Below are 12,357 nucleotides of genomic sequence, written 5' to 3' on the forward strand. Positions count from 1 at the left end.
TGAAAGTGACTTCCATGAAAATGTCAAAAGAGTGATAGGACCACATTTCAAGTATTCTTCAGAGATGTACTTGGAGGCAAACAAGTTTGAAGCTAACTTTTTATTTTCACTTTTGTCAGTCGTGGGGCTTGCACTCAGGGCCTGGGCACTGTCCCTGAGCTTCTTTTGCTCAAGGCCAGCACACTAACACTTGAGCCACAGTGCCACTTCCAGCTTTTTCTGTGTTTGTGGTACTGAGGAATGGAACCCAGGGCTTCGTGCATGCTAGGCAAGCACTCTGCCATTGTGCCACATTTCCAGCTCTGATGCTACCTTTGAGGTGGGGTGTAAGGAGGTAAAAAATATTTCGATGAAACATGAGGGCCCAAGGCCCTCATAGGTGCCCTAGCTCCAAAGGTTCAAAAGTAGCTACTACAGGATCTACTGTCTCCGCGCCCATAGTACTGCTCCCGGGGTGGGGCTTAGCATCGTCCCACTCTCCTTCCTCAGACCACAGAGGCTCATCCTTGCCACGCCCCTTCGCCCCTGCCCCACGCATTCGCGTTGCATGCTGGGAGTTGTAGTTTAGGGCGGGCCCATCCGGAAGGACGAAGTTGCCACAGAGTTCTGCCCGCCCCTCGGGTTGGAGGTCAAGTCTCTGAAGGTGCTCCCTCTCCACTGTCAGGCGGAGCCTTCTGCGAGCACGCCTGCACTTGTCTGTGCCACATTCCCTTTCTGGCTTCAAATAAAGTTTTCCTCTTCCCCCGCCGGTACGGAGTTCAAGATGGCAGCCTCCTGGTCGCCCTTGGCTACCCTGCGCTGCATAGCGCGGAGCGGGCTGAGAGGGAGAAGTGTCTGGTGCGGGGTCCGGGCCGCCGCCCCGGGGAGGCCCCTGTGGAAAGGTCAGTGACTGTGCCCGGAGTAGGCCGAACCCGTCCTTCATAGAACCCGGGAAGCCCGGGGTTCCCTCACTCTCCGGTCTCCCCCACGTTCCACAGGTTGGCCGGGCTGAGGGGTCTAGGAGAGGAGTTAGCTGTATTCATTACCTGCCTTGAAGTCCCGAGACAGCTGCCCTCAGGGGTCTCACGCTGAGGGTCCGAGGTCGACCTGTAGTTGCACTTTTCCAGTGGCCTGGGGAGCCCAGGTGTGGAGTGCCTGGCTTACGGGGAGCTGGTATATGGGTGGTGGCCAGTGACCCCCTTTCCCCCCGCCCCCCTCCCGTGCCTCCCTGTGGGTTCTGCGGGTGACGGAGCACGGGAGTCAGACTCCAGCAGGCTCCGCAGCCCTGGGGATTCTGGGAACCCAAGTACAGAAAAGTCCTCAGATTTGAGGGGTCAGGTCTTCTTGTTCAAGTAACTAGAAGCTTCAGTAGCGTGTATTTAATCTCCAGGCTTTCTTCATTCATTGATTCAGAAATATGAATGTTTATGAAATATGTTTATTTATTCAAGTATTGTCTGAATGAATAGATGTGTATCTGGAGTAACCAAGAAGCCACCGGAATGCTTTTTTTTTTTTTTTGATAGATCCCTGCTTCAACCTCAGCTTCCCACGAGTGCTCATTTTACTGTTCTATTGATATATGCCCACATTTAGTGTCCGAGTAACGGAGGTTCAAAGACAAGAACCTTGTGTCTTTGTTTTCTCAGCGCTTAGCACAGTCAGTGATACCTGATGGGCAGATAAGATTTTTGAATGCACAATTCGTTGTTTCTTCTGGCAACATGCCTCTCTCTCCCTCTCCCTCCTTCTCTCCCTTTCCCTCCCTCTCCTTCTGTTTCTCTCTTTCTCTCCCTCTCTCTCCCCCCTCTTTCTCTCCCTCTCCCCTCCCTCTCTCTCCCCCTCTTCCCCTCTTTCTTTCCCTCTCCCTCTCTCCCTTTCTCTCCCCCTTCCTCTCCCTCCCTCTCCCTTTCCCTCCAACCTTTTTTCAAATCACGTTCTGTAATCCTATCTTCTCAGGAGGCTGAACTCTGAGGACCTCAGTTCAAAAACAGCCTCGACAGCTGGACACTGGTGGCTAACATCTGTAATCCTAGCTATTCAGGAGGCTGAGATCTGAGGATAGTAGTTCAAAGAGCCTGGGCAAGAAAACCCATGAAACTCTTACCTCCAATAAACTACTAGAAAACCTGGAAGTGGTGCTGTAGCTCAAGTGGTAGAGCACTAGCCTTGAACTGAAGAGCTGAGGAATAGTGCCCAGGCCTAGAGTTCAAGCCTCATGATTGACAAAAAAAAAAAGAAAAAAGAAAAAAAAAAGACTTAAGGAGTGTCATTACCATAACATGATTTACTGAATGCACTTTTTGTATCAGACTCATGATATGCTAAGTGCTTCCAACACACATCTCATTTTTTTTTTAAGTATTCTTACTGGGGCTTGATCCTCTAGGCCTTGAGGTCTCTGTCCAAGGCTGGTGCTCTACTACTTGAGTCACACCTCCACTTCTAGCTTTTTGGTGGTCACTTGGCATTAAGAGTCTCATGAACTGCTGCCTGAGCTGGCTTTGAACCTCTGTCCTCAACATATCTCAGATTTCTGAATAGCTAGGATTATAGGCATGAACCACCAGCACCTGATTCATTTATTTCTCATTATCCTAATTTTAGGGATTAGGAATAGGAAGTTGCAGAAGTTATGAGGTAGTGTCACAATTTGTGGGTTCAAGTGAAGGCTATACTTGGACTAACTTCTTTCTCTAAAGACCATGCAGATAATCTACACTCATACTGTCTTCTACTGAATATGTAGTCAGAGCTAGATATGAAGATTAGATGAAAACATAGAGTCAATTTAAGAGCAACTAAAAATGTTCCCTTTCCCTCATTAAACAAAATAATATATTTTTTTTCTCTTTGTTGGTCATGGGGCTTGAACTTTGGGCCTGAGCTCTGTCCCAGAGCTTCTTTTGCTCAAGGTTAGCACTCTACCACTTGAGCCACAGTGCAAGTTCCAGATTTTAAGTGGTCAATTGGAGTTAAGAGTCTTATGGAGACTTTTCTGCCCGGGCTGGTTTTGAACCTCGATCCTCAGATCTCAGCCTCCGTAGTAGCTAGGATTACAGGCGTGAGCCACCATTGCCTGACAAAAGAAATTTTAAATTGAAAAATTGTTTAGCATTTACAGCTTTGTCTTCTGTCCCTTGATCTTTTTTTGGGTTACTCAGTGTTTACATTTCTATTTTGTCTTCATTTTTTTTTCATCTTTTGAAGTCTTATTTTATATAGTGTAATGTGACTGAAGCATTGTCTTAAACAAAAGAAGGAAATAGGTAAAAGAAAGGAATGTAGAGAAAGAAGGACAAAATGTCTTGCTGGAAAAAAAAAAAAAAAAAATGGTCTTGCTTACTCTTGCTTTTAGTGCCTGCCTAGCTCCAAGCCATTTAATAAATTGGAACTATGAAAACTATGGTCCCTAAAATGCTCTTCATCTAAATCATCTACTTGATAATATAATTTTAAACTCCTTAGGAAGTATAACATTATGAATTACATTTTGGGACATGTGTATTTCCATTACATTATTCCACAATTGACAGTGAAATTTGGTATATATATTATATATAAAGCATATATATATTTTTTATTTCATTAGCTGTTTTAGGTCTAAATGTATCTTCATTTAGTGTAGCAATTATTCAGCCTCCAGATAGTTGAAAATAATTTAGTGGAAACCAGAGTAGACTGGATATGGCTTGAAGTAAGAGTAAAGGTGAATGAAGCTGCTTAAAAGAAGGGAGATGGAATTATGACAACATCAAGTCCTTTCCATATTTTAGGCAGTTTGCAAAACAATTTCTTTGTCTCACAATTGAATTGATTTTTTTTTTTTTTGAGATGAAGTCTTGCTATGTTGCCTAGACTGGTCTCAACTCATGAACTCAAGTGACACTTCTGTCTCAGCCTTCCCATTAGCTGGAGTGGCACTCAGGCCCTGAGTTCAAGCCCCCTAAAATTATTCTTAGAAAAGTTGTTCTTAGTAATTCTTTGGGGTTGGGAATATGGTTTAGTGGTAGAGTGCTTGCCTAGCACACATGAAGCCCTGGGTTCGATTCCTCAGTAACACATAAATAGAAAAAGCCAGAAGTGCACTGTGGCTCTTGTGGTAGAGTACTAGCCTTGAGCAAAAAATGAAGCTTAGGGACAGTTCCTAGGCCCTGAGTTCAAGTCCTAGGACTGACAAAAAAAAAAGTAAGTTTAGCAGCATTTTTGTTGTTGTTGTTATTGAAAGGATTCAATTTTGAGCTTGTTAAAATTTAATAGATGGCTCCATGTAAATAACCTATTATTATGACACAGGAGGACTTAAAGGTAAAGATGGAATAGGAGACCCTGAGAGCTAGGAGAATGGAATAATGACCCTGAGAATAGGGTCATTATAGGAGGAAAGCAGCTGGGAAGGTGGCTCAGTGGTAGAGTGCTTGCCTAGCATGGAGAAAGCCCCGGAAGTGGTGCTGTGGCTCAAGTGGTAGAGTGCTAGTCTTGAGCAAAGGAAGCTCAGGCCCTGAGTTCAAGCCCTGGGACTGGGGTAAAAAAGAAACACCAAAAACTAGCATTTGGGGACTGGGAAGGTGGCTCAGTGGTAGAGTGCTTTCCTTGCATTCATGAGGCCCTGGGTTCGATTCCTTAGCACCTTATAAACAGAAAAAGCTAGAAGTGGTGCTGTGACTTGAGTGGTAGAGGCTAGCCTTGAGCTGAAGAGCTGAGGGACGGTACCCAGGCCCACAGTTCAGGCCCCACAACTGACCAAAAAAAAAAAAAAAAAAAAAGGAAAGCAGAAAAAGCTGAGGATGAGCCCTTGAGAAAAAGTCACAGTATTGGAAGACGGCAAAGAGAACAGAACTAGAAATATCAAGGAAGCAAATGTTTCTAGGTTTTCTAAAACGTAAAAGTTATTATGTTTAAAACTGCATTTTATTTAAACTAGCCAACTTGGGAATTTATTTTGTAGCGCAAGAGACTTTGAAGAACAGCTCTTCTTCTTCCTCCTCTGATATAGGGCTTAAACTCAGGGCCACCCAAGGTTGGTGTTCAAAACTGGTGCTTTGCAGTTTGAGCCATACCTCTACTTGTAGCTTTTTGTTGGTTAGTTGGAGATAAGATTCTGATGGATTCTCCTGCCTGGGCTGGCTTTGAACCTCAAACCTCAGATCTCAGCCTTGTGAATAGCTAGGATTACAGGCATGAGCCACCAGCACCTAGCTCAACATTAGTCATTTCTTTGTGCTAGGAACTTTCCAACTCCTTTAGCTCTTCATGAAATATAGGGTAGTTTATTGGAGAGAAGAGTGTCAAGAACTTTCTTGGCTGGCTTTGAACCAGGATCCTTAGATTTCAGCCTCCTGAGTAGCCAGGATTACATATGTGAGTGCTATATGCTTTGTTTTGATGGTACTGGGATTTGAACTTAGGACCTCACACTTGCTAGGCTTGGAGCTCCACTAATTGAGCTATGTTTCCAGCCCTGTTCTTTTGCTTTTGCTGTTGTTTTGGAATTATAGTCTCTTAGACTTTTCTGCTTGGTCTGGCCTTGTATTACCTACCATCCTTTAGATTTTAGCTTTCTGAGTAATTAGAATTATAGTAATTATAATTATAGAATTATAGGCACCATTGGTACCTGGCTTTTGTTGTTGTTTGGTTCTTGAAACAGTGTCTTGCTATGCAGTCTTGGCTGTCCTTGAATTTGTAGTGCCCCCTGCCTCGTCCTATTGAGTGCTAAAATTAGGTAATGTGTCACTGTACCTAGCCTTGCAATTTTAAACATAAGTTTAAAGGATAGATCCTATTTTAATATTCTCATTTACATGCAGATTAGCAGTTTAAAACTAATACAACTTATCAGTTACTTTATAACTCAGTTATTTTCTTTATCTTTTGAAAGAAAATAGTTTCCTTTAATCTCATTATTAAATAGTATATGAGCTGATTGAAGACTTTACTCAGTATGCTAGGCCATGCCTATAATTACTTCAGAGTAGCTTTATTCAAATTTTGAGGCAGCATTTTACTGATTTGTTATCATGAAATTTAAAGTATTTTTTTTTAAATTGTATGCACTGGCATATTTAAGATTGCTGGCTTCTAAAGGAAAAGAATGATAACCAGGAAGCATTTAGTTTTAATTTTCATAATTTTTCTATTTAAATCAAAAGCACCCTTTTAAGGCCCCTAAATCAGCCTTTTATAAATAAGGTAAATCATCTTGTGATGCATTCTTTGATGATGGCTTATGTTGTTTTTCTAAAGAAAAGCATTTAATTAAGATTTGATTTTCTCCTATTCTTTACTTTGTTTATTCATCACTGAATCAAACATAGGTCGTCAGTGTCACTGTTAAGTTGACTTTTTGGGTTGTTGATGACCACTGTAGTTCTCCAAAAGACAGCTGAATATTTATCTTTTGGGTGTAAGTAGAAGATAACAAAGCATAAATAGGCTGTCTCTGGCCTCAGCATAAGTTTCTGTCCCTATAAAACATTTCTGGTCAGTGGCTACTGTTTACAGTTTGGTAAAATCCACACAAATGTACAAATAACTCATGAATAATTTGCTCAAAGTATTTGAATGGATGTTTAATAAATATGCATTAAAAGCTAATTACAGTAATGAAGTTTACAGCTGAAATTTTAATCCAGCCCTTTAGAAATATTAAATGTGCTTTTCCTGATTGTGCATTTTTCTTACAGCAGTTGGGTAAACATTTTAAACTAGAAATATAAATTCCTCATATAGTTTTGATTTCATTTAACTAAGTATGTGTTCTTCTTGACAACAGCCTTCTCTTTGTGGAGAAGTGAAGCCTCTTCATTCCATAACTGTTATTTTGAAGAATTTTGATTAGTCTGCCTTAGGACTTTTTTTTTGTAGGGTCGTGGGGTTTGAACTCTGGGCCTGGGTGCTGTCCCTAAGCTCTTCAGCTCAAGGCAAGAGCTCTACCACTTGAGCCACAGCGCCACTTCTGGTTTTCTGGTGGTAAACTGGAGATTAGAGTCTCAAAGACTTTCCTTCCTGGGCTGGCTTTGAACTGCGATCCTCAGATCTCAGCCTCCTGAGTATTCACCCACACCGATAATTAACTCGTAGGCCTAATTCTACTAAGCGTGTCCCACACCCAGGGAGCTTACATGGTCACTTAGTCCGGAGGTCGAGGGGAGTCCGCCCAGGGCAGGTCGGGGCTGCTAGGGATCGCTGGAGGGAGAAGCGGCTGCAGAGGAGGGCCACCCCGTTCCGGGAGGCCGTCTCACTCAGTCTCCGCTGCCCTGGGTTTTTATATGTTTTAGGCTGCGCTTCTTCGCTCTGGCCCTGTCTGGTTATGCTGTCGGCTGGTTGCCCTGGTGACTCTGGCTGTGTCTGGTTATCGCTGTGGGATCTGCGGGCTCCCGGGGTGTGGGACACCCTTAGTAGAATGAGGCATAAGAGTTAGTTATTGGTGTGGGTGAATACTGGTATTTTCGATGTGTTTGAATAAATTGAGTGGAACTCATTAGTCTAAACGTGATGCTATCTGCGTGCTCGGCACACCTGAGTAGCTAGGATTACAAACGTGAGCCTCCGGCGCCGGCTTATGACAGAGCTTTTAAAACTGTTTATTTAGTTAAGGATTGAACTCAGTGCTTTGGGCTTCCTGCTAGTCCACCATTTGAACCATACACACAATTGCTCCTCCTCTTCTTCCTACTCCTGTTTCTTTGTGTTACTGAGGTTTTTTGAACTCAGGACCTCATGTTTATGTTCTCTGAACTTGTTTGTTCTATCTCCAACAGTGCTTTTTTTTCTGATTATTTTAGAGACCCAGACTAGCAGATTTCTGTCCAGGATTGGCTTCAAACTTGAATCCTAGATGTTAGCCACCTGAAATAGGATTACGTGTATGATCCATTGATGCCCAGCTTTAATAATTTTTTGATTGATTCTTCCAAGGAAAATTAAGTTTTTTTTCTTTCCTGTGGCTGGGATTTGACGCTAAGCCTTATGCTTGCTAGACAAGCCCTCTATCATTCTGAGCCATTTCCCAGCCCTTTTTTGCTTTTAGTTTTTTTTTTTTTTGGTCCAGTCGTGGGGCTCTGGGCCTGGGCTCTGTCCCTCAGCTCTTCAGCTCAAGGCTAGTGCTCTACCACTTGAGCCACAGTGCCACTTCTGGCTTTTTTCTTTTTGCTTATGTGGTGCTGAGGAATCAAACCCAGGGCCTCAGGCATGCAAGGCAAGCGCTCTACCACTGAGCCACCTTCCCAGCCCCTGCTTTTAGTTATTTTTTTATGTAGGGAATCACATTTTTGTGTTGGACTGGTTCTCTTCCATGTAGTTGGGACCAACATGTCTGCACCACCTCAACATCTAATTTATTTCTTTTCCTTCCTTCCTTCCTTCCTTTCTTCCTTCCTTCTTTTCTTCCTTCCTTTCTTTTCCTTCCTTCCTTCCTTCCTTCCTTCCTTCCTTCCTTCCTTCCTTCCTTCCTTCCTTTCTTTCTTTCTTTCTTCCTTTCTTTCTTCCTTTCTTCCTTCCTTCCTTTCTTCCTTTCTTCCTTTCTTTCTTCCTGGTGGGTCATGGGGCTTGAACTCTGGGCTTGGGTGCTGTCCCTGTGCTCTTCAGCTCAAGGCGGGCGCTCTACCGCTTGAGCCACAGTGCCACTTCTGGTTTTCTAGTGGTTTTATTGGAGAAGACTCTCACGGACTTTCCTGCCCAGGCTGGCTTTGAACCGTGATCCTCAGATCTCAGCCTCCTGAGTAGCTAGGATTACAGGCGTGAGCCACTGGCGCCTGGCTTCTAATTTATTTCTTGAGATAGGGTTTCTAAAGCTTCTAATTTATTTCTTGAGATAGGGTTTCTAATTTCTTTTGCCTCAAACTTATTGGTCTCTCTCTACCTCCTGAGCAGCTGGAATTATAGACATGGGCTATTGAGCATGGCTAAGATAATCAAGCAGTTTTTTTTTTTTTTGATGGGTCCTGGCTTGAACTCTGGGCCTGGGCGTTATCCCTTAACTCTTCAGCTCAAGGCAAGCGCTCTACCACTTGAGCCACAGCACCACTTCTGGTTTTCTGAGTGGTTTATTGGAGATAAGAGTCTCACAGACTTTCCTGCCCTGGTTTGAACCGTGATCCTCAGATCTCAGCCTCCTGAGAAGCTAGGATTAAAGGTATGAGCCACCAACGCCCCGGCTAATCAAGTTTTTTTAAACTTAAGTACACTTTAGTGCAATTTTGTGTTGGTATGTTCATCTATCTATTGTAGCTACTAACATCTTGAATTCTGATTGTGATACAACCTGGTATCATCTTCCTATTAGAAGACTATGTAGATTACACATGCCTTCATTTAGTATCAACTATATTAATATTTTGTACTTGAAGCTCAAAACATTGTTCAAAAATTATTGCCATAACTCTTTTTTTTTTTTTTTTGGTCGGCCATGGGGCTTGAACTCTGGGCCTGGGCGCTGTTCCTCAGCTGTTCCGCTCAAGGCTAGTGCTCTACCACTTGAGCCACAGCACCACTTCTGGTTTTCTGGTGGTTTATTGGAGATAAAAGTTTCATGGACTTTCCTGCCAGGGCTGGTTTTGAACTGTGACCCTCAGATCTCAGCCTCCTGAGTAGCTAAGATTATAGGCATGAGCCACCAGTGCCTAGCTATTGCCGTAATTTTTAAAAGTTATCTATATGGAAGATACAGGCTTTTACACTTGTACTGTAGCTTTGAACTTAAATTTTTTTTTGTTAAAAATGATTAGCATGTATTACTTGTACAAGGGGAATTTAGTGTGATCTCTTCAGATAAGCATACTATGTATTTTGATCAGAATCACCCCTCTAATACTCTTTCTTATCCCTTGTTCTCCCCAAGCTGCTGCCGGGGGAGGAAGAGCCAGAGTGTGACAGTGGAGTGCAGAAGTGCTGAGCTGGGCAGGGAGACTGGGAGGCCAGGAGCAGCAGAGTGTTTGTTGCTCTGGGAGGCCTGGGTACTTCAGATAAGAGGGCTTCAGAGAGGGCCTTTTGATTTTCTGTTGCCTGGCTATGTATGACAAAGGCGAGCACAGCCTTTATTTGTGGATAGCATTCTGGTTTTAATGAGGGTGATGTTTGGGTTACTTGCCTTCAAATCTTGGCCATTCACCTCAGTTTCCTAACCTTTTAGGTACTTTAGTTTCCTCATGTAAGAAACAATGGCTCAGTGGATTTTTTTGTTTTTTTGGTGTTGGTCAAGGGGCTTGAACTCTGGGCCTGGGCACTGCCTCTCAGTTCTTCAGCTCAAGGTGAGTGCACCACTTGAGCCACAGAACCACTTCTGATTTTCTGGTGGGTATTTGGAGATCAGAGTTTCATGGACTTTCTTGCCCGGGTTGGTCTTCAGATCTCAGCCTCCTGAGTAGGTAGGATTACAGGTATGAGCACCAGTGCCCGGCTACTCTGCCATATTTCTTTTCTTTTTTCTTTCTTTCTTTTTTTTTTTTTTTGGGTCCTGTCATGGGGCCTGAACTCTGGGCCCGGGTGCTGTCCCTCAGCTCTTCAGCTCAAGGCTAGCGCTTTACCACTTGAGCCACAGTGCCACTTCTGGCTTTTGAATTTTTGCTTATGTGGTACTGAGAAATTGAACCCAGGGCCTCATGCATACAAGGCAAGCCCTCTACCACTGAGCCACCTTCCCAGCCCTTACTCTGCCATATTTCTATCTCAGAATTTTCAAATGAAATCCCAGTTTTGAGAAGAAAACCTTAAGTTGTTAAAATGAATTTAGCTTTTTTGGTTTACATAAATGTTTCCTAATCTGTTGTTGATGGAGTCTATTATAGCACTAGCTGGCCTTGAATTTGGTGTCCTGCTTTTAGTCTCTTGAGTAGCTAGGATTACAGACGTGAGCCACTGGCACCTGGCTCTGCTTCCACTTTTAAAACATAGCTGTATAATAATGGAAATATCATTTACATATTATATAATTCCCATTCTGCTTCCACTTTTTTTTTCTTCCAATACTAGGGGTTGAGCTCAGGGTTTCACACTTCTTTTTTAACAAGGCTGGTGTTCTACCACTTGAGCCATACCTATAGTTCCTGCTTTTAGCTGGCTAATTATAGCTAGTCCAGACTGGGTTCAAATTGTGACCCTCAGAGCTCAGCCTCCTGAGTAGGTAGGATTATAGGCATAGCCACTGATGCAAAACTTTGCTTTTACTTCATTTATTCTATTTATTATTTTTATGCCAGTACTGGGACTTGAATTCAGGGCCTTATTGTCTGGCTTGACTTTTAATCTCTCAAGGCTTATGCTCTACTACTTAAGTCACAGCTCCAATTCCAGCTTTTTGCTGGTTATTGGAGATAAGAGTCTCTCAGATTTGTCTGCCTGAGCTAGCTTTGAACTGTGATCTTCACATTTCAGCCTCCTGAGTAAGTAGGATTATAAGCATAAGCCATTGGTACCTGGCTCCCATTCCTTTTAATTGTATTTCAAGACAGGATTTTAGTTGTTTAGCTGGCTTTGAATTTGGGGTCCTCTTGCTTTAACCTCCCAAGTAGTTGGTGCACAGATATGTACCACATGCTAGCCCTGACTTAATCTTGTAGCAAGTAGGCTATGGAGTGTAGTAGGGTCATCCTAAAACTCGATTTTGGAGAAAGCAATGAAATAAGGTGCAAAATTGAGGTGTCAGAAAAAATAGCACAGACTTTTTGGGCTTCTACAGTCTTCCATTTATGTTTGTAGATTAGTGTGTGGTACTTCAAAATGGCATTTTCCCACTGTCCATTTGTAGTACAATAAGACAAATTAATACAAATCAAAATAATATGGCAGCAGCATCACATAATTTGTGTACACTGATGTAGTAACAGATTTAATTTAGTGCGGCTTTTGAGAAGTCTTTTGTATTTCAATTTATACAGCTGCTATCCAAGGGCTAAGCTGGCCAATCTCTCAGCTCAGCCTTGAGTATCTTGCCGACTGCTTCTCTTTTTATGATTGCAGGCTAGCTCAATGAATGATCCATTTTCAATGTACCTTGGTTTTCTTTTCTGAAAAATGAGAAGAAAGTACATACTACTAACTAAAGATGTTAGGCTAGTGAAAATAAAAGCAGATGTGAAGGACTTTAAGTTCCCCCAAAACAGATCCAAAAAGAAACAACATACTTTGTCCCTAGTCCTGATATTTTCTATGAATAACTCCTTAAAATGAGGCAGCTTGCAATTGTAAACAGGGCAATGAAGACTGAGAAGTAGCTGCTATATTTGGCCTCCTTGGCATAAGCTATCTCAGCAGAAGTCTGATCACAGTGGGTTGAGAAATGAGCAGAATGTGAGGGTGAGACCACAGAAAGTAGAGGTCACTGGGGTAATTTGGCTGTGAAAGGAGGGAGGAAGGCCATATGTTTTATGACTATTGGAT

General features: G+C 42.8%; 1 protein-coding gene across 1 annotated transcript in view; it reads left to right on the forward strand.

Moving 5' to 3' along the window:
* The first annotated feature begins 653 nt into the window (after positions 1 to 653).
* The window catches only part of Afg1l (AFG1 like ATPase), a 157,654-nt gene continuing 145,950 nt past the window's right edge, over positions 654 to 12,357 (forward strand). Inside the window, exon 1 of the mRNA XM_042702129.1 lies at positions 654 to 881. Coding sequence (XP_042558063.1) covers positions 764 to 881 — 118 coding nt within the window. The 5' untranslated portion in view covers positions 654 to 763. The remainder of the gene's footprint in view (positions 882 to 12,357) is intronic.

The sequence above is a fragment of the Dipodomys spectabilis genome, unplaced genomic scaffold (genome assembly GCF_019054845.1).
Source record: "Dipodomys spectabilis isolate Male_0828 unplaced genomic scaffold, ASM1905484v1 ptg000001l, whole genome shotgun sequence".
NCBI classification, from domain to species: Eukaryota; Metazoa; Chordata; class Mammalia; order Rodentia; family Heteromyidae; genus Dipodomys; species Dipodomys spectabilis.